Here is a 23,013-nt window from a genome sequence, read left to right on the forward strand (position 1 = left end):
ATAGACAAAATTTGTTATGGGAATATTATTATTTTTGAAGAATAATTTTAGTTATGGAACTTCTGAAGTGATTATTTTATTAATTAATTTTTATTAGTTAAATGATTTTGTATTAGTTTTTTACACCTTTTCCTTTTTGGTTTTTTCTTTGTGATTTTTTTGGAAAAGTTTATTTTGTTAAATGTAAAGAACTACTTAATTCTAGAACGAAAATCTTTTTTTTTAGCTTTTTCTTATTATAATTCTTGATAATTATTTATTGAGTTTATTTATTAGTTCTTATGTTTTCTTCTATAATACTTTAAAAAATGAAATATATAAAAACTTTTTGACAAGATTGAATTTGCAAATTAAGCCAGGAGATTTATTGTTGTTTTTTAATAGGAAAATTAATTTCATTCTATGTTGAAATCATAAAGTTTTAGCCCATTTCAATTTATCGGTTTGAAAAAAGCTCATTATAAGGTGATAAAGCAATCAAATGTTTCTTAATCAAAATTTAATTTTCTCAAGTAGAAAAGATAAGAGTTGTTAATAGGTAAAATTTTGTTAAGGCCCTCTTTTGAACCTTATTTCTTTGATCGAAATTTCGACTATAATATTTGACAATATATTTTAAATTATTTAAACTCTGTTAGGGAACGTCTGAATAAACGTCTGAATGAGGAATGAACTTAATTATGATCTAGAATTCCAATTTTGTATGATTAATAACACGGAGAAGTTTGAATAAGGAAAATATTGAAATTAATAGTTTAGACAGAATTACGAAATGATAATTATAGAGTTCCTTTCTAAGGTTTTTCTCAAAAAATTATTATTAACTTCAGAGTTGAAGTTCAAGGGTTCTCTAACAAATTATCATGTTCTATCTCTTGTTTTGGATATTTTTTCTATGGTAAATATATTTTAGAATGATTTTTAAAAATATCAAATATTTTGTTTAGTGTCTCAAGATCTCGTAATATAAAAAAATGTTTTGACTTCAGTTAAATAGGTTAAAAAAACAATCAATTTAGGAATTTTTGTTTCGTGTTTTTTGAAAAATTCAGATATTTACAAATTTTTGATCTAGTAACTACATAGTATAGCATAAATACGATTTAAATTAAATACCTACTATTATTTATAAAATAGGTCTAGTAGGAATTAAAGTGAATGAAATCCACAACTTATAGATTGTTAATTTTGGACAAGTCTTTCACGATATTTGAATTAAAATTTTTAAATTTATTTTATTTAGGTCTTAAAGTGGGTTTTTGTATTCTGAGTTTAGTTTTGGAATTCCTTCTTCTGATACCCTCCAAAGTCGAATACGATCCACCCCCATTTACTTATAGCCCACTTCACAGCTGTTGCTAGTTGCTAGAGCTTTTTATTGTGCTGTTGGAGCTTTTGTGGTTTGTTTGGCGAGAAAGCTCCTCAGCATGCGCAGACAGTACAGAGACCTCCACGTGAATTTGCCTCTGGGGGGCTCCATATAAGCAGTGTAGAGACCCCCTTTTGGGGCTACGCCTCTGATCATTTGGGTGGCAACGGGGATTAAGCATAAGCGTGCTTCGTGGAGGGCAACAGCACGTTTGCCCATATGATTTCTATTCCATTTGGCAGTTTTGTTTTGTCAACGCACCGCGCCGCCAGCATCAAAAGAAAAAACGTGGAAATATATATATATATAGAGACTTATATATATATATAAATTTTCGTAAATCGGGCATTGAGACTTGTGGAAAATGTTGTAAATTTTTGGACGTTTTAAATCTAATATCTAATAGAAGTAACTAGAGACAATCCTTTGGCGTTTCCCTCACACTTCCTCTCGGTGAGTAGCATCTCCCTTCTTCTCTGTGTGTGTCTCTCTCTCTCTCCCTCGCTCTCTTGGAAAGCATGTGAGTTACCTTTACGACCAGGTGATGGAGGACAAGAAAAAAAAAATCTCTGCAAATCTCTAGGAGTCAATTTGTTGTTCTTGCTAAAAAACCTTGAATATTTTTGGGCAAAAAAAATCAATGTTGTGCCACAGGAAATGGACTGGAGGACAAAAACCACACCGAGAGTGTGAGAGAGAGAGAGAGAGAGAGAGAGATGGGGAGGGGCAGGACGTTTGGAGCCTGCTGCTATTTATGTACATAAACTTTCACCTAGACCGTAAGATTGTTGTTGTTGTGGGCCTAAACCAGCTGGTCCAGTTCCTCCTCCATCTCCTTCTTCTTCTCTCTGCATTGCCGCCCCCTCAAATTGCGGCACCCAAGAGCCTATTAATAAATAATTTTTTTTTCTATGCTCTCTCTCACACACACACACACTGGCAATTTTTTACACTCTTATTTATTTAAACACACACATAAAGCTTTTGATTATGTATAGGTTAGAGCTGTTGCCTCATCGGCCAATCTTATCAACAGCAGCGAGAAAGCTGCCGTTAGGTTAGAAAGAAATCCGTTACAATTTCAATTGAAACCAATTTGCCTTCACTTCAATTGTCGAATGTCCACAAATTACTGCCCCAAACCAAACCTAATCCCCTCAACTCTTGATCTCTGAGTCTATAGATAGTTAGTCACTATGACTATATACGATTATACATATATATATCTGTGCTTATTCCTTAATCAATTTGATAAGAACTTTTTATTGTATTCAAGAGATTCTAAAATTATGGATAAAATTTAATATCCTTATTATAATATTTCGAATATTTCGATATTTTTAAATATTCTTAGTAATAGACAACTTCAGAGCAATTGCTTTAGAAACTTTTTAATTTTCTTTAAATACGTCTGAATAATAAAATAATAATATCTATTTAAAAATTTTATTAAAAAAAAGTGTTGATATATTGAAACTATATAAGAAACCATTCAACTATTCGAAAACTGTATCCATATCAAGCAAAAATGTAAAGGTTTCAGTTTAAAGCATTATAAAGTTAATATAATATTAGACTGATTGAAATAGATTAGAAATTTAGTTGATACCTTTTAAGTTTAAGTTCTAATGAAAGTTTGGGAAAATTTGTTATTGAGTATTTTATTTTTGCTCAATTCCAAAGAATTATCTGAATGTGTGATGGCATCTGCTGTAATTATAAAGATTATTTGAAAAGTAAACTAAACTTGCAAGCTTAAGCCCTTTTTACACCATACACCCATAGGGTGATATGGTATATTAAAGTCGCCAAAATGTATGTAACAGGCAGAAGGTAGCTTTTCCGATATGATCAGTATCAACAGCCGAGTCGATCTAGCCATGTCCGTCCGTATGAACACCTAGATCTCGGAGACTATAAAATATAGAGCCACCAAATTTGGTATATAGACTCGTGTAGTATGTAAATTGGTCGAGTTTATTTTTAATTTTTGCCACGCCCCTTTCCGCCAACATAATTTAAAAAAATATTTATTTCAAAAACTATTCTAGCTAGAGACTCCATATTTGGTATGAATATTTGTTTAGTAATTGTGCACATTAAGTACGTGTAAAAATTTTGACATGCCTCTTTTTGCGCCCGTAATTTGAAAAAACTCGATTATCTCTTGTATTTTTCTACTTTATGCAATCAAAAATTCATACTAATATCTAGTAAAATACCACATTTGATCAAAATCGGACAAAAAATAGTCGAGTTATGCATATAAACCTACATATGTATATACATTTATATTTTCCATAAGGCCGGTGTTGGCCGTTGGCTGGTGGGGGCGCTAGGGTGCTCATTTGTTTGGTTGAGGGAAATACTAAGAAATGCTTGAAAAAAGCATGTGAACAGAATTTTTCAAAATACGTATAAAAATTTGAAGTATTTGTTATACTGGTGTATGGTATACCTTAGTCGGCGAGAAGACTTACTTCATTTCGCTAATGTTTGCTTTTAAATTACTTTATTTGAAAAAATGGAAAATTATCTATTTTGACTCATATGAAGACATAAGACCAAAGACTACAATTACCACTACCACTCATTAATTGCTTAAACTAGTTGAGAATCACAGCGCAAACAAGTGAGCCTTAGCTCACAATAACAAAATGACTTCAACCCGACTTAGCCTTTGATAAAGTCCAACTAGTAATAATAATTGATATTTTGAAAACCTATTTTTCTTTTATTCCCTCCCAATATATCAATATTTAAAGAAGGAGAGTACATAATTATGTATAATTATATATATTATAATACGACGGATCTATGGATTTAAAAACCATTTTGGGAGGATATAATATTGACTGTGAATACTTCTAGCATTCTTCTAGTATGTATCATTTCTTTTCTTATAATTCTTTTCACGTATAATATAGTTAAGTTGTAGATTAAAACTTCTGGCTATAGGGAAAGAATGACCATTATTAATATATGTATTTCAATTCCAAACAAATTTCTTCAGTTCATCGCAATCTACTTAAAGTACAGGTCTTAAAAAAGTTTGAGTGATTAAATATAATTAATGCGTATACTTAATCATATTCCTAGTTCAACTACAGTGGTACAGTTCAACTATTGTGGGTAATGAATTCATCAAATCGTATTAACAAATATATTTGATAACTACTAAAAGACTTTCCAACGCTTTAATGATATGTTTACATACAATTCTCTAATTCTAATTAGTTAATTAAAAGCAAGGGATATCTATTTATATACTTAACCATATATCCATAGATAGAAAGTGGAGTGGTTATTAACTGCTTTTGTCTATTTTTGTATATTTTTTAGGTCTTGCACGCATAATGAGTCAACCCACAACAACGACGAAAATCGTAATTATAGGCGCCGGTGCTTCGGGCATTGCCTGTGCCACAAAACTCTTAGAATATGGCTTCCAGAATGTCCTGCTCCTTGAGGCTGAGTCACGTTTAGGTGGACGCATACATACCATACCATTTGGAGAGAATGTCATCGATTTGGGTGCTCAATGGTGTCATGGGGAAAGGGATAATATAGTCTATGATTTGGTGAAGCGACACGATGAAGAACTTTTGGAGTCGACGGGCCCAGTTTATGAGAACTATCAATGTGTACGCTCGAATCGAGAAATAGTACCCGAACATATAGCGAATCGTCTGAAAACTATAGTTGGAGATTCATTAATCAGTCGGCAATTGGAATTGAGAAATTGCAGCGGTTCGCTGGGGAGTTATTTGACCAATAAATTTTTCGATGCCTTGAGACAGCCTGAAAATCGTGATATTGATGAGGTTATTGCCCGTGAGTTTTTCGATAATTATCAGAAATTTGAGAATTCTGTTGAGGCCTCGGATACCCTGGATCAAGTATCGGGTCAGGGTTATTTAGAATTTTGGGAATGTGAAGGTGATATACTATTAAACTGGAAAGATAAGGGCTACAAAGAGTTACTCAAGTTAATGATGAGATCGGGTGAAATGAAATCAGAATTTGGCATTTTAGAGCAGCGTTTGATGCTGAATCGTCGTGTGGAGAAAATCAATTGGAATCGAAATGATAAAAGAGTCGAGCTAGAACTAAGTAATGGCGAGAAATGTCTGGCCGATCATGTGATAATCACCGTGTCTCTGGGTGTTCTCAAAGAACAACATTTACGTCTCTTCGAACCCAAATTGCCCAAGGATAAACAGCGGTCCATTGATGGCTTGGCATTTGGTACGGTCAATAAGATCTTTGTGGAATTCCCTCAGGCATTTTGGCCAGAAGATTGGACGGGTTTCACGCTGCTCTGGCGCGACGAGGATCTTAAGGATATAAAAGGAACATCCCGTGCCTGGCTGGAAGACGTATTTGGCTTCTATCGTGTGAGCTATCAACCTAATGTATTAGCCGGTTGGATAATCAATGCCAATGGCCGGCACATGGAGTCATTGGAGCGCGATGAGATACTCGATGGTTGCATGTATCTTTTCCGTCGTTTTCTCAGTTGGCCCATACCCGATCCGGTGAATTTCCGTACCTCAGCTTGGTTCACAAATGAAAATTTCCGTGGCTCGTATTCCTATCGTTCTATGGAGACCGAACAACTGGGCACTGGAGCCAGAGAGCTATCTCAACCTCTGTCTGTAGTGGTTACCTCGCCCAGAGAACGAGAGGACTTGGAACAGAGTCGTTGTGACAAGCCTTTGGTTTGTTTTGCCGGCGAAGCATCCAGTGAGCATTATTACTCAACCGTTCATGGCGCCGTTGAGGCTGGTTGGCGTGAGGCCAATCGTCTGGCTGGCTTCTACGGTCTGACCATTAAAACTATACCCAAATCGCAACTATAGCCGGAACTGAAGGATATATGTACATACTATATATAACCTGAATCGGAGAGCTCCACAAACTTTTCCATCGATGTCTTCGTTTTTTATCTACATAACTGACTAAAAATCAATTTGCAATCAATCAATTAAGCAACAACTGAACAATACATCCTGTATAGACTTTGTATAATGCATAAGACATAAGCAAAAAAAAAAAAAAAATATATTTGTAAATAGGTTAAAGCTTAAAACAAATATATAATTATGTGTATGCTGCCAGTGACAAAAATTAACATTAATTAATTAACAAAAAACATGTTGTATGTTTTTAGTAAGGACAAATTTATATTTTTCTGTATTCCCCATTTTAAATGTAACAATATAAATAGAATGTCTAAATGTGACCAATATATAATTTGTATATATCCATAATACAAATGTATTTCAAATCGTTATGAAATGTCAATGTTTCCCCCTAATAAAGTTTTCCATCAGTTTGTAATGTCACAAAAAAGAAAATGAATAAAAACAGAAAATTTTTAAACATTTTTAAACATATCAATCATGGCCAAAACTTGTTGAAATTTAACGTGAAGGGAAAGGGATTCTTTGGGAATATCAATTTAAAAGTTAAAATAAAAAAAGTTTAAAAGATTAAAGAACAATGCATTTTTCCTATCATATTTCATTTCAAATACAATTCATATTTGAATTCACTGAAACAGTTTTTAATAAGTAAAGAAATTCATTTATTCATTTGCTTGTTTCTTCTTTTACACACTTATTCAATCACTCACTCATTTTCCATTGACTCAATTGTTCATTTGACTCATTGATTCTCTTCTTCAGTTTGCTTTGTTGTCAGGGCTTCGTGATCAGTTTCTAGACCCTATGATCAAAACTTTGCCATGGTTGTATCTTCCTGGTGGAATTATCAATCAGGCAATGACTTTGCTTGCAGTTTGATAAAGACCGAAATCAAGTGAGTCATAGAGTAAACAAGAAAGTGAGTATTAAAGGAACAAGTTGCATGAACATCCTTACTCACTCACAGGCGACCCAACATACTTAGTTAGCTTGATTTTGAATAAATAAGTGAATAAGATCACAAATGAGTAAACTGAACTTTGATTCAGGGAGAAGTTATACAAAGAACATGCGAAACAGTGAGTCACTGAGTGAACAAGTGAGTGATTAAACAAGTTTTTTGAATGAACATCAATTATATTCACTCACTCCAAATTAAGCTTCCTTTAAACAATAAAATATGTTGTAATATTTGATTATTATTTTTCAACATTATTTTTTTCATTATTTCAACATTTTTTTATATGTAATTTTTTTGGTATGGAATGAAAGTGTCCCTGAGTATCCCGATTTAAATCTTTTCAGAAAATATCTGAAAGTAATAAAATATAGATTATACTATAAGTAAATTATGTCTAAAAATTTGTTTTTGTTAGTTCTGAGAAATAAAAATATTTAAAATTTCTCTCTAATTTGTTTCTTGTTTAAGCATTTTACTTAGGATCTTCTCTTACCGTTTGCCTTCTCAAGAATTCCTTCTAAAAAATCCCGAGTTGAAAAACTTTTTTCTTAGTTTCCCTAAAAATTCAAAATATATCACAATCAAATGAAAATAACACTTTCATTCCAAAATTGTTTTAGTTTTTGGATTTTCATCTAAAACTTCTGAAAAGTCTAAAATACAATTGAATGAAGATTGTTAATGTTAATGTTTTTTACTTTAAAATAGGAGTTTTATTTATGTATTTTTTTATTTCTTTGTTGTTTTTGGTTTTTTTGTTTATTAATTTGTCATTTGTTTTTAACAATGTGAACATCTCAAAGATCAGGACAGATCAGGAATACAATACAATATACATATATATATTTATATATAGAACCAAATGAAGTCTATTGTATTTTTGTTTTTGTGTATATACAATTTGATTTGCTTGATTTGTAATAGTAGAATATATAGTTGAACAGAAATCCGATTTGTACAATATAGTTTTGTAATCAATTGGTTTTCGTTAATTTAGTTAATTTGAAATTTTGTTATTGTATTCTTTTCATTAGTGTTTACATTTTTCACTTCTTTTTTTTTCTATGCAAAAACAAGGTACATTTAGTGAAAAAAGGACTGAGGAGGCCAGGCCCAAAGGGTTTTATATTTCTTTAGGGTATTCTTTTTACTTGTTTATCATTCTCTCATTCTCAAAGTCATTAACTTCTAAAAACTCCATCAGCATCAAATTGCTAAATTCGGTATGGCAGAAAAAATACTTTGGTGTTGGATTTATGCAACGCTTTTTGTTATAGTTTTTTGTTTGAGTTCTCTTATCTGTTTGTTTGTTTTTTTTTTGGCATTTTATTGCACCCACATGGAGGGCGCCCAGAGAGGTTCCGTCTCGAGTCGTTGAACATTCTGAACCAATTGCTCAAAGGCATTGATCAATTCGCCATTGACTATCTCGACATCGAAGAAGTGTCCATAGAGGAAATCTATACGTTCCGCCGATTTGATCATATCCTCGAACTCTTCGTCGGTGAAACTACGAGCATTTGCCTCATCGAATGTAGATTTGGCACGTGCTTCGGTGCGGGTGGATTTCAGGAGACTTAACTCTGGTGGCTTAATGTGTATAAGGAATGGCTTCAATTGGGCTGTACGCAGGGTTTTAATTGCCTGATAATGCGGACTTAGGACACAAACACAGCCAGCATTCACAATGGACTTAACACTCTCAGCCGAAGTGCCATAGAGATGTCCTTTATATTCGCCATGTTCGACAAATTTGCCAGCCTCAATATCTGCTTCCATTTTCTCATGGGCCACGAATATATATTCCCGTCCGGCCACTTCGCCAGTGCGCATTGGGCGGGTAGTATCTGGAAAAGAGATGAGATGAGAAGATGATAAATCTACATCAATTTAGTTATAACCTTTCACTTACATGGCACTGGACTACGAAACTTATCCGGATCTCTGGCAATTAGACGACGACGCAGCTCATTGCGTCCAACTCCTGGCGCACCGATGAGGACAATGGGACGATATACACCCGGACGTGGATACAATTTGGCCACCTCCTCATAGGTGGCAATCAGTTCACGATCAAAGTCATCATTCTCTGTCAAATCGTACATGATCTTTTTAGTCTTTGGCTGGCGACATGATGAACTGCTGCTGCTCGTATGCAAGCGCGGGGAGCCGGGTGGGGTATTAGTGGTGCAGAGTGAGGCGCATGAACCGGCTGATATTAGGTGAGAGGGGCATGATAAATGCATGATATGGGTAAATGCGAATTATGGGATTATAAAGTGATTATAACTCTAGATGCTTACGCTTCGAATCTAGATCCGCATTGCCGCCCTCACGTTGTGTCCTCTCATGTATTATGCGACGTTCCTGCAGTGCCCGACTTGGTATAAGCCCAGCTCGAGCACTACGCTCATGCTCTTTGCGTGCCTGCCACCAGTAGGCATCATCTTGGGCCACTATATGCAAGACATCGCCACGTTGAAACCCAAGGCCAGCCTCTTTGCAGGGTATATACGGATCCACATCGGGATTATAGTCGAAATGGGCACGCACACGCACCTTGGACTCACGCTGGGCATTCTTGGTATCCGCTGGCACCAGCTTAAAAGTAATGGTGCCCTCCGAATTTTGCTATGGAAAAGAGGGAACATAAGTTGGTTCAAACTTTTGGATGGGTAGAGTAAGTAAGGTAAGTTAAGGTGAAGAAATTAATCGATAGACCTGTTTTCAACTTGTTTACATTTACTGATTTACTTAAACCAGTTTTCTGATAAGCAGACTTTGAATTTTAAAAAATGTTTTACTTTTAGCATAAAACAAATTGGAAACTATGAGAATTTTAAGTTGGAAAAGTGAAAATAACTGATTAAATTTAAACCAGTTGGGAATTACAAGTGCTGAAAATGTCAAACTGGGCGAATTTAGGCTTAAACGAGTTGGGAACTATAAGTGTCATAAGTTGAAATAGTGAGAATAATTGATTGAAATCCAAAAAGTAAGGAATTACAAGTTATTAAATTTGAAAATATAAGAAGGGAATTCAAGATTGGAAATATAATTCTATTATAAGCGAGAATACATGATGGGAATGACATTTTTCAAGAATTACATCAGATCTTCTGCGTGAAGTGCAGTTCCTTACCAATATGCTTAGGACATCTCCCGGTGTTTTGCCCTCCACATTGATGCTATTAACCTCGATAACCTCATCACCGACATGTATTAGACCCGAACGATCGGCGGCACCGCCATGCATTATTCTTGCAATGATTATTTTGCCAGTTTCCTCATCCGTCTTAATGGTGGCGCCCTGTCAGATATTGAGAGAAGGACAAATCAAAAGATATTGAGAAATTGAACAAGTGATTCATGTGTAAGTGTAGGTGTGAATATATGTATGTGTGTGGGTGTGGGTGTGTAGGGGGAGCTGGGTGTATGTGTGTGTTTGTGCTTTTTGTATCTAGGTGATGAGTAAAGGCAAAGTTCTATACAATTCATTTTGTTTTCCTTTTTTTTTGTTGTTCAAAGGGATTCTGTGTCAAGTGGGTGGACGCACTGTGGACAAGTGGGTGTTCCAGTGTTCAAGTGTTTTTTTCTTGTTGGTTATTGTTGTTATTGTTGCAGTTTTTACAGCTATTGGACATTTTGTTTACTTACAACAATTGGCTCCGCACTTTGTGCTCCTGTCTGTGATTTTATTTTTATTTTTCAAATATATTTATATATATTTTGTACAATGTTTTTTTTAAAACAATTATATGAATTGGTTTTTGAGTTTTTTGTTAATCGAATTCGTTTTCATACGACATTTTCAAGCGGTTAAAAAAAGCAAAATGCATAGATTTATTATTAGAATGAATGTGGACAACAGAATGGGTAGATGAATGAAGTTTGGAATAATTAGGCGCAGAAAGGAGCAGAATATATATATATATATATATTGTCATAGATATACATATGTTAATATATCTATACATATGTATGTATATAGGCGAAAAGTAGGGAGCGGTGAGACAAGTTGACAAAACATGAAAATGAGCCAAAGATGATACACAAAAACGAAACAAAGACCAAATAGGATGATTAACTTACCAAAGGTTCATTGCTTTTAACTAATTGAACAATTTTAATGGTCTCCTCATCTTCATCCATTTCGACAGGAGCCTCTGGCAGATGAGGATAGAAATCCTTTTGGGCTATGGCATCATGGGCAAATAATAAGTGCTATGAAGAAAAAACCAATATATTAACAATATCTCTGGATAATCAATAATTTATAATTATTCTAATTTTCTTTGGTTGTTTGCAAGTTTAATCGATTATTGGTTTATTTTTTTAAATCGTGAATCTTTTTTGGAATTTACAGTACAATTTCTTAGTCGTTTCGGTTATTGGAAGGATTTTTATATACCAACTTAAAAGAGTAACCAATCTTCCTATTAAACTACAAGGTTTTCGGTTATTAAACAACAAAAAGAGTTGTAAAAGTTGGATTAACTGGTTTTAAAAACTTAATTATTTCGGTTATTCAACGATCCTTATATTATTTAACTTGATATGTATCAGGACGATAATAATTCTAATTGTGTAGGTTTTTCTGAGATTATAGAAAGTGTTTAAAGTGATATAGCTATGTTGAGGTTAATATTTGTTTCGGTTGTTCTAAGCTTCAAAGAGTGAGTAAGTATTTTGCCTATTAAAGCGATATTTCAACAATTTTTAATTTGAATAGTTGAAACACAATATTTTATGTAATCAACATTATTATCGACACCAAGCTCTAATATATATGGCATTTAAAGGATGGCAATAAAACATTTTTGTTTCATAATATACATTTTACAATAAATATTTCTATAAATATAGATGCAAAGATAGATTTGTTGTATAGAGAGTTAAGTGAAATGAGTTCGGCATTAAAGCCTTTATATTGCTTAGGCAACGTTATCTACTTGCAAACATTCGAAATAAGAGCAACCAATCGAACTAGGACCTCTGATATATCACGCACCTGCAAATGGACATCTTGTAGCAAATGAAATACTTCTTTGCATTCCTCGTTGAGATGACAGTGTTGCGATAATTGTTCCAGGACCTCGTAGAGCACTTGGGATGATGTTGATAGTACAGGAGCTAGACGATCATCTCTACCAACTTTTGCCACTTTAGTGTGAACATTGACTAAAGCATTCAGCTCTTTTGATTCGAGTAAAGCTTTAAGAAAATCAATTTCCTGATCATTTGATAAATTATCCGACTCTTTTAGGGTGGTGAACAGTTTGGAAAGCGCTGCCAAAAAAAAAAGTAAATATAATTTGATTAAAATATGTAAATATATAGATTTTTTGGTTGAATATATGATGACTCACCAGGATCCCAATTGATATCGGAAGCCATAACTGCAGCTGGCATGCTAAGTCCTTGGTCCTTTGTTTATTTTTTTATGTTGTTGGCTAAAATTGAAATGACAAAATCGATGAATAGAATTAAACTTTCTTTAGCATGATAATTCCAAGGCTCATGCTTGGCCTCCACCCACTCTAAAATGTTGACTTTCTACGTCATTTCATAATAACAATGTCAAACAGGAGCGGTTCTAGGATGGAAAGTGCAGAGAGTTTCAAGAGTTTAATAACTAGCATGGAGTAAATACAGTTCTAATGGATTTTGTTGATCCTATTTGAAATCAGAGGTTTGAAAAAGTATATATTAAATCTTGTATCTTTTTGTTAGAAAATTGAAAGAGGATAAAGTATGAGAGTTTCTTTTAAACTAAGAAAACTCAAAGGGCGTCGTATAAAACATGGTTTTTGTCATATTTCAAAGATGTTTCGAAAAACTTCGTTTTCTATATATAGAGTATATTTAAAATACATAGTGGAATCCAGTTGACTTCAAATATTATATATTCAAGGCTCATGTAATTACTTTTGAGTATAGAACATCTTCCATTCAATTTCTAGAGAACTATAATCGAAACTATTCACAAATGAACGACTAAACGCTTGTTTTGAATGAAATCATTTACTCTTTTATATAATAAGTGGTTTCATCTGGGTTAATAAAAAGGTATATGTAATTCGTCTTTCCAATAATAGTTTATATAGAAAACTATACTGGGTTAAACCCAAAACTATCAAAAAGTCTTTCAATAACATGGAAAAGTCATCCCTCAAGTAATATTATAAATTCCCATCACTAAGTGGGGGTGTTTCCTATTTGCTCATTGAACCGATACTGTATTGAAAGTTGGCCAAAAAAAAAAATTGCTTCTTGTCAGTTGTTTGTGTTTCCTTTTTGCCTTTTTTCTTATACATTTTTGGAGAGGGGTCCTGGCGTCTGACTGACTGGCGACAATTTGAAGGGTCACAGAGAAAATTTTGCCTCCATTTCGGTGGGCTATTTTTGTTGGCGAAGGCAATTGGCCCACAATGCAATTAGTTTGCCTAAGTAGGTTAGCCAATGTGCTCAATTTGAAAGAGAAAATTTATTATGCGCTTTTTGAGTAACAAGGAAAAAGGAAAACGAAACTGCATAACATTAAATGTTCAATGGCTGCATTGATTTTGATTTTGCTTATGGTCCTGTTGCTGATGACCAGTCAAGCGCATGATATGATCCTGGCTGGGTGCCAAGAGGAAATTTAGTTTCTTTCTTTTTTTTTTTTTTGCGCTCGGGTTCAGTAACTTATAAATGGCCAAGTTGCATGCCACAAACTCATTAGCGCCTCCAAGTAGAAGAAAATGTGGGAAATTAATGTCACCATTTAACATTCTTAGTAACAAAACAAAAGAAAAGAAAAGGTTAGGGGAAAAGTGTGAAAAAGGCATGAATAAAAAAATAAAGATGTACATACAACTAGTGTCCTTCAACTTGCACACACACCCCCTACATATCCTTTGATGATAGATGACCTTGAACTATATATATAGAGAGAGAGAGAGAGTGAGTATATAACGAAACGTCATTAGTTGTGGGTAACTGCCAATCAAATGAAATGCATATAAAGTTAAGAAAATGTCAGTATAGACAGACAGTTTTGCAGTCATTGCAATTACTCTAATTGCAGTACGACTTGAGACAATCTTATATAGCCCCAGAAGGGAGATAAGGCAGGTAACCAGCCAGTCAACCAGCCAACCAACCAACCACCCCCATTCCACTTGGTCACCACCCCCGCCCAAGAGAAGGGTAGTTATTTAATTGCTGTTACTTTGCTTTAAACAAAAAACAAAACATTTTTTTATTCAACACAACAAATCATGGAAAATCTGGTCACTCTAATGGAGCAAAGAAATTGATGTGAAAATATTATGTTAATTAAAAGGTCCTTCTCACCTGTTTTCCTCTGTCTCTCCCTCTCTCTCTCTCTCTCACTGTTTTAGTATCTGATGGATTAATTTTTTGTTTAAGTATTTTGTCTGCAAGATGTTTATTTTTAAATAATTATTCCACTTTTAACATACACAGACACAGTCCAAGACACAAACATAAAATTCATCTCCTAGTCCGTAGACGTATTGTCTCTTGCTCCGTGTTTTTGGTCTATTTTTAGGCAGTTTCACATAGCTTTAACTAGTATCAAACGACTTTCACTTAGTCCCTTAATTTAGACAACTTTTGGACAATCTGTTTCACTTGCAAAACAAACTAAAAACAAAATGAAAATAAAAAACTGAAATGCAAATGCAAAATATTTATGTATATATATATATATACATTTGTCCACACACAAAACTCGAGCGAGAGACAGAGAGTATATCGCAGAGGCGGCTAAGGCAGAGCAAGAATTGGGCCCAACAAACAACAACGGAAGAGAAGCTAATGCACGGAGCGACTATTTCGAACTGAAGCCCAACCAAAACGTTGTCATCGAAGAGACCCCAACGAGCATATCCATTCAGAAAACGCACACAAACGGCGAGAAAACACAACAAAAATTCTGAGTTCCTCGGAAGAGGGGGTTGCAAATGCGCATGTCAGCAGAAAACTATATAACAGAAGGTTGAGTATATTTTCTGCTCTACAGGGTGGTTTTTTCTGAACAAGGGAAGACAATGTTCTTGGCATATTAAAAAAATAACATTCATTCTATATTTCAGTGAGTTAATGATGCAGAAAATGAAACAAAATTTTATGCAAATTTTATGGATTTCGGCATATTAAATAGAAAGTCTATATCGAAAATCTATATCAAATTAAAGTAAAAGTGTATCTAATTTTTATTCTAATTTATAGGGCTCGCTTTTTGTCTTGTTTGTTAAATGTTTAGGATTCATTAAATATTTTTGTCGCTTATTTAAAAGGGGTTAGCTTGATTTGAATGTACTATTAATATATTCGAAACCAAAACAATTTTCAAACACATTTTTTGACATTTTTGGCAATTGTAATGATATCTAGATTCTCGATTTTTTGTAACATTGGATTATCCTTATCGAAGTTCTTAGGAGTAAGGAAAGAAATGAGTTTTAGAAATTGTCGAAATATTGACTTAATAACAATTTCGCAAAGGTCAAGATGCTTGAGGAAATTTTATAGAATTTTCTTACTGCAATTTTCATCAAATTTGATCTTAGCCTGAATTTTGGACAATTTAAATATGTTTTAGGACTTTATTTAGTGGTGATCAAGTCTCTTAATTTTAGTAGATTACTAGTGACTATAGGGTTAAGAAATTGAAAATCCTTAGGAAATTTATTGATTTATTTATTTTTGCTTAGCCCATTTTCTATAGTTTTTAGGATAATATATTTACTAGAAAAATAGACGAACTAACTTTTATTTTAAACGCGTTTACGTTTCTGTATAAAAACTAAAAGTTTTCTTATCCAAATTTAATGTTCGAAAAGTCAAAAAGGGTACAAGATTGAGTTAAAATGATTTTTCTGGATTATTCCATTACTTAAAAACTCAAAAGTTATATTATAGAACTCTTCTCATGGCCCATATATGGCATATGATACTTTAAACTAATTTTATAGGCAAAACTGATTTGATTTGAGATACTTCTTTGAATATTTTTAAACGAATGTGATTTTGGGTTTGGATTTTCTTTTGTACCTGTTGCTTTATCTCTTTCAAAGAAAGTTCCTGCTGGTTTCAAAGATTCAATAGATTAGATAGATAGATTTCAATAGTTTTTAAAATCTGGAGCAACATTTTCAAGGCTACATGTATTAGGTATAACTATAAATGTACTTAATTTATCTACCTTTAATCTCCCTTTATATTTAGAGGTAGAAAGGATCAGTTTACAAAGAGTTTAAGCATTAAATAAATTTTCTCGAGAAACATAAAGTAGAGACATAAGATTTAAATATATTTTATTCAAAAGTTTTGTACTAATTTTCTACTTTCAAACCTAACCCAATAGACCAGCACCACCAACAGCGCCGGCGCCGCCAATTAGACCAGCTCCAGCGCCAGCAAAGCCACCAGCAACTTTCTTGTCATATCGAGCACGAAAACCACCGCCTCCGAAGCCACCTAAACCACCGCCAAAACCGCGAGCCTTGATGCGATAGCTTTCACGATAACGTCCGAAACCACCGCCAATGCCAGCTGCTGCACCACCGCCTATCAATCCGCCTGCACCGCCAGCTCCTCCGAGTAATCCCAGAGATTGTGGCTGCTGTTGTATAACTGGCACCTGTTGTATAACAGGAATTTGTTGTATGCCTGTCCATTGGCTCTGACTCAACGAGAGGCAAATTACCATTGAGATTAGGACTTGTAATTGAAGCTTCTTCATCATTGTGAGGTTGACAACGTTGTGAGATGCGAACAAGGGAGACCATTTGGTTTTTATGCCTACTTATGCTTTGTTTACCTATGAATTAGGGTCTTCAATCCCTCCCTACTTCCCCCCGGCGTGACCTTCACATTCTGATGACGGTGAGTTATGATGAGGTGTGAACTAAGTTGGGCAAAACCAGTGATGGCCCAAAAATGCCAGATACACTAAGAGAAAACTATCAAGTCGAGTACATTCGAGAAGAAAGAGAGCGGAATTGATGTAATTTAATGGAAACTTTCTTTACTTACTTGCCAGAACTTGTGAAAATTTAAATTTAAAGGTTTTAACCTTTCCGGCTTAGTTTAGTGGTCAATATTTTCGGGAAACTTCTCATCACTGGGTAAAACCCCGTCTTTATGGGAAATTTGCTTGTTACTGGCGCCCAACTTGTTAAACTAAAATGTTAATTGAAAAGGCAAACAATTTGATAATTAATTTGCATAAATAACGTGGCTCGTGGTGAAGTTTGCTCAGATTAGTACTAGTACACAACATGCGGTGGCAAACGGTGGTTTATCTTTCGATTATCCTTGGTGGAGTCCTCGCTTCCTGCTCGCCGATTATAAATGGCGATCAAGCGCCCGATTTAGTAAGAAAGACTCGTCACATTGGAGGATTTGGTGGCGGCGGTGCAATTGTTGGAGGCGGTGTAATTGCTGGAGGTGGTGTGGGTGGCTTAGTAGCTGCACCACAGCCCATTATTCAAACAGTTCCCGTTGTCTCAACCATTCCAGTCATCACATCTGTGCCCGTTGTCTCTTCATACTCAACTGTTCAGGCAGTGCCAAGTTATGGTTATAGTGGAGCAGGCTTGGGTGGTGCTGGCTTGGGTGGTGCTGGTTTGGGTGGTGCCGGCGGTTTCGTTGGCGGCGGTATTGGATTCGCTAAATTCAAAGGTTTCGGTTTTGGCGGCGGCTTGTTAGGTTAAGAAAAAAAACCACTTAAATCGTGATGTGTAAATAATTAATAAACAATAACAAAATCGAGAAGATATATAAAAAATCCCATTTTGCGTTTGAGTTTCGTTTTCTTTGTTTGATGATATTGCAGTTTTTTTCTCTTTTGTTGTTCCCTCCATTTGGATTTGTTTACCAAAACCATATAAACATTATGAGTGACCACTCAGACAGCTTCGAATTACAGTGGAATGAGTCGATTTGTTTATTTTAAGTGGTTGCCCAAAGTGGCTTGGCTTAATCGACGACATGAAGATCACTCAATCGAAATGTGTTGAAATCAAATTTTCTCTTAAAGTCAAAGACCTTTAAACGATCAACAAATAATTTGCCCCACTGTGGCCTATACATACTTCCGCCTAATCATTATACATACATACATATATTAGGTCGGCTTCGTTATTTCAATTTCATTTATTCCTCTTGACTAACAATCATTGTCTTTTGCTTATACTCTATGATAGAGTCTGTTGGTGTCATAGTAGACTCGAAATTTTAATTAGCGAGTTTTTATGGTTTTTTATGGTATTTAACTACAAATTTAAATAAAGTAATTACTTTAAGAAGTCTTTGTAGTAGGCGAAGTTAAGTATTTTCATCTAAACAAACAACATACACAGTGAAAATGTGGATAGGAAAGGGACTTAAACAAAATTAGAAGAAAGGAATTTAAAAAAACAAAGTAATTAAAGTACTTAAAGTAAGTTTCATTACTTAATTTCAGCATGTAATAGGGAAGATACTAAAGTACTTGAGCAATAAGATCTGAAGTAGGTAGTCAGCGCACTTCGAACCAAGTTCTTAGGTAGATGCTAAACTTAATTCTCAAATTTGGTCCAAAGTAAGTACACAAGTAAGTACTGTCATGAGTACTGAGGTATACAAATTAAAGCATCACACTTAAGTGAGTTAAAAGAAAAGTATTATTGGTATTTACACAAAGCGGAATTCATGTAATAACTGTGTTCTGGAAGGTATTGCAGAATCAAGAAGAATCAAAATATTAAATTGATTTTAATAGAAAGTACTTTGGTTTGTACTGGGTTTAAAATAAATTCTAAAGGAAGACACTTACCAAATAATGCATTTTCATTATTGTTCAAATAAGTAGATATAAGGTATGTTATATTATTATTTTGACTGAAAATATATGGTAAAACTGCGGCTTTCAAAGGATTGCTTAGGACCCTTAAATCAACAATCCATAAAGATTCAAGATGTCTTAAGCAGGGTGCAAAAAAACCATTTCCTGTAAACGGAAAATCCGGTTTAACAAATTCCTCAACTAGAATGGCATTTGTTTCAGAGTATTAAAAATTCCTTATGCTATAGTATAATGGCTGATTTCATATTTTTGGGTTTTTTCGCTAATTATTCTTTACATTCAATGACAAATATAAACACACACCAATACACACATGAACTCCACACAAAGAACAGGCTAATAAACCTCTTCTTAATTCATTCTACCCCCAACTATTCGTATTTTGGGTTTATATATAAATTGAAGCTCGAAACTCAAATCACGTTTAGTATCTAAAAATGGTTTCAAAGCGAACTCTATTATTTATCTGTTGCCTCAGCTTTGTTGTGCTCGCAAGCAGCGAAGTCATCGAGGAGAAGGAACAGACTCTTGGCCAATTGGCAGAGGCAGGTGAAACGAACCAAAATGATACCACGTTGTCGGAGGAGAATACCAGAAAAGTGCGTCAATTCTATCCACCACCACCATTCTTTGGACCACCACCACCACCGCCTCCTCCACCCTACTATGGCTTTGGCGGTGGCTATCAGCGTACACGTTATGTGACACGTACACGTACCAGATATCGTGGCGGCGGTTTCGGTGGTGGCTTCGGTGGATTTTATGGCTGAGAGGGAGAGGGAGAGCGAGAGATCTATCGATCAATCGATTGTGATTTTGTGATATTTCTTTGTGTTGTTTAGTGGCAATAAAACTATGAAAAAATAAATAAACAAACAAATTGTTTACAACTTCGTTTGCTAAATAAGGGGAAAGCTTTCGTGTGAAAAAATGCTTTAAAATGGGATGACAATTTCGTTTTATTTAGTTTGAAAATATGTTTCGTTTGCTACTTTGTGAGTTGCTAGTTTTGCTGGCTTTGGCCTCAACCTTAGACGAACGAGAATATGATGTTAAAGTGGCTCCCATTAGCACCAGCACAGGTAAGTTTTTCTGTGTGAAATTAAAGTTATTTCAACAATTGTTTATCTTGATTCCAGTTAAACGACCTCTTTACTCTTGGCCTCGTTTCTTGGCCCAATTGCGTAGGGCCTTTAGTACAGAAACCACTTCAAGTTCCACTCCTCTACCAAGACTAAGAACAACTTCATCGCCAGCTCCCACATTAGAGTTCTATGGAGCTCTGAATCCCATATTTCAAACAGGACAATTTTAATAAAATAAACTAAAATTAACATTTATTTGTACTAAGTGTAGAAAAGAGACAAGAGATGATGTTTGTATTTAGAATTTGTTGAAAAGACCCTTGAAACTGCCAAGACCTCCGCCAAAGCCATGTCCTAGACCGAAGCCACCGCCAAAACCATGTCCCAAGCCGCCAAAGCCTCCCTTCAAGCCCAGGCCGCCACCAAGTCCTCCGAATTTGCTACCAAAATCAAAGCCTCCTAAGCCACGTGTGACACGTTGTAGATCAGCCGATGCCACCTCCTGGTTGTCTGCCGTATGGGGTTTATCTAGTTCCAGATCCAAGAGATTTATTTGCTCTACCGGCAATGCTTGACTGGGCAAGATCATAACCGTCAAGATCAGGATACACAATGTATAAACGAATTTCATTTTCTTTGGTAATTTGGTTGTAAGTTTTTGGGTACTCTTGGTTGTGGGTCGGACAAATTTGATGCCATTAGCCCTGGTAACTAGCGTTTTTATAGTCATTTTTGGATCGCCTTCTTCTCTCTAGGTGTGGGCTCGTGCGTCCAACTGTTAATTGTTAGAGTCAATAAAATTTGTGACTTCTTCTTCTTTTCTTTTGCAACATTTACTTTCATTCATCTGTCCAATTTTTGTTAGATTTTTGGGTTGGGTTGGGTCTTGCCATGATCTTCCTCATATTGACACAGACGCAAAGTCAAAGCCAAAGCCCGGCACGCCGGTTACATCATATTTACATATTTATTTAGTATTTACCAAGTTGTTACCATATTTTTGGTCTTGAAATGGCAAATGACCTTAAGGTGCGTGTATGTAAGATCAGTTGAAACCAGTTTTGGACTTATTAGCTCCTGTGCTAAACAAAACGTGACAGGATTTGATGACGTTAATGCGACAAAACTAAAGTTTAAAAATAATAACATCTGTCTCTTGATTTTTTGTGACTTGATTTTGTTTTTTATTTTATGCTAATTAATATCGATTGATGGGATGATTTGTTTTTAATTTGAATTGCTTAGCACCTAAGTGACGCTCACGTGCGGATGGTCGACGTCGTCCAGAGAGATTCTTGCCGGTGCGATAATGTTTCCTCCTCATGTAATCCTGTTGCTCTTGCCACCAGTTATTTTTTAGAATTTTCTTTCGACTGTAATGGGGTTTCGTATGATGGTGATTTGTGCGCGATTTTCGCACAGTGTCTTGAACAAAAGCACGTGACCAGACCAAAGGATCCAAACTGGCATCGTATGTAGTGTCCTGGGTATGGGGCCACCATGGTCTAGCCTCGACTAGCCAAAGGCAAAGGACTATTAGAAGTATTACACAGATGAAGTTCATACTTTAAGTTGCAATCGAAGACTGACAACAAAAATGTTCTTAGGTAACTTGAAGGAAAATTTTCCTGTTGAGCACCTAAATACATATATATGTATTATTTTTTAGGATTATCACTCACCTTTGATTTACCTGCTCGAAACTATCAATAACCTTTTTGGTTTACTCACAGGTAGCTGAAATTTTCACTCTCACTCAATTACTGTCTCTTCATCTCTTTTCCACTCCCGTCTGACATTTCCTCTGTCCTTCTTTTACTCTACTTCTCATTGGGATTGTAAATCATAAAGAATGACATTTTTTGTTTAGCTTATCTGCGCAAATGTGCATTATTTGAGTGTTCAGTTAACATGTCAAACAGCACGATCTCAATTTCACTTTTAATGGCATTATACACTGAGCGAAAGGAGCGTCTTACTTAAGGAAACAAAAAAGTGCTAAAAGCATTTTCGGGATAGAGTGGTGGTTTTTCTATAGTTGGAGATGGCTTAAGAACGTAAAAACAAGACAAACATTTGATACTCTCTCACTCGAAAGGTAATTTCTAAATGATTGGACTGGTTTTGTTGCATATATGTAGAACTATCGATCGCCAATTTTCTTATTCTGATGTTATGGGTGGCTCATTTACAGATTTTGTAAGTGAAAGCGTTTAGGGACATTGAGAAAATCCTGTTTGTTAATCTATTGGTAGAACTTGAAGGTTTTGGACATACCTAGCTATGTGCTGCCTACGATATTCAATGATCATCTTCGTTATATTGGCCTTAAGTTGGCGAATACCGAAGATGTGATACCCTATCTTAAAATATGTAATATTTTGTGTGCCATAAAGTATTTTGCAATGGAATGTTTTAAAAGAATACTTGTTTTATTTAAATTTAACTATAAGATGAACACCTTCAGTATAATGTGTTTCGATTTGGTCGGAACTTAGGTTTCTATTTTCCTTTGTTAATGAAGAGGAATCTTCTAAGTACAGGGGATTATTGTGATCTGGTTTTTGCTGTCCTATAGTTATTAGAAAATATGGACTGCCATTGGCAGCTAAATATTTATATTTGAAAACGAAAACAATTGAAAACCATTTCAAAGTGTGTTTATTTGAAATCGGATACCTTTAAGCAGGCTGTAAAAAGTCTTTCCTATGAAATTCGAATCCTTAGGTTCTTTCTTTCTGTTGTATCCTATTATTTATCTTTTTTATAGATTATATGCTTTAATCTATCCTTTCGTTCTTAATTTCTAA

At 34.8% G+C, this 23,013-nt stretch overlaps 3 protein-coding genes across 7 annotated transcripts; 2 read left to right on the plus strand and 1 right to left on the minus strand.

Annotated features, from left to right (window-relative positions):
• Positions 1 to 1,595: 1,595 nt before the first annotated feature.
• LOC137576264 (spermine oxidase) lies at positions 1,596 to 6,729 on the plus strand. Its single transcript, XM_068289275.1, has 2 exons — positions 1,596 to 1,822; positions 4,712 to 6,729. The coding sequence occupies exon 2, from the start codon at positions 4,726 to 4,728 to the stop codon at positions 6,229 to 6,231; it is 1,506 nt and encodes a 501-aa protein (XP_068145376.1). The 5' UTR covers positions 1,596 to 1,822; positions 4,712 to 4,725; the 3' UTR covers positions 6,232 to 6,729.
• Positions 6,730 to 8,266: 1,537 nt separating this feature from the next.
• Positions 8,267 to 14,996, minus strand: metro (membrane palmitoylated protein 7-like protein metro). 5 transcript variants are annotated; one of them, XM_068288852.1, is made up of 10 exons: positions 14,749 to 14,996; positions 14,597 to 14,679; positions 12,628 to 12,711; positions 12,270 to 12,547; positions 11,351 to 11,482; positions 10,916 to 10,945; positions 10,401 to 10,568; positions 9,562 to 9,889; positions 9,171 to 9,470; positions 8,267 to 9,105 (listed from the first exon to the last, which is right to left on the minus strand). In XM_068288852.1, exons 3-10 carry the CDS (start codon positions 12,668 to 12,670, stop codon positions 8,585 to 8,587), a joined length of 1,800 nt encoding a protein of 599 aa, XP_068144953.1. In that variant the 5' UTR covers positions 12,671 to 12,711; positions 14,597 to 14,679; positions 14,749 to 14,996; the 3' UTR covers positions 8,267 to 8,584. The 5 variants fall into 5 exon arrangements, with proteins under 5 accessions (XP_068144953.1, XP_068144952.1, XP_068144956.1 ...); XM_068288851.1 differs by having other exon boundaries at positions 14,597 to 14,995; XM_068288855.1 differs by having other exon boundaries at positions 9,171 to 9,347; positions 14,597 to 14,992.
• Positions 14,997 to 20,094: 5,098 nt separating this feature from the next.
• Positions 20,095 to 20,433, plus strand: LOC137575926 (uncharacterized). The gene is made up of 2 exons (XM_068288704.1): positions 20,095 to 20,200; positions 20,258 to 20,433. The coding sequence occupies exons 1-2, from the start codon at positions 20,095 to 20,097 to the stop codon at positions 20,431 to 20,433; spliced, it is 282 nt and encodes a 93-aa protein (XP_068144805.1).
• The last annotated feature ends 2,580 nt before the right edge of the window (positions 20,434 to 23,013 follow it).

This window comes from Drosophila tropicalis, unplaced genomic scaffold (assembly GCF_018151085.1).
Source record: "Drosophila tropicalis isolate 14030-0801.00 unplaced genomic scaffold, ASM1815108v1 contig_593, whole genome shotgun sequence".
NCBI classification, from domain to species: Eukaryota; Metazoa; Arthropoda; class Insecta; order Diptera; family Drosophilidae; genus Drosophila; species Drosophila tropicalis.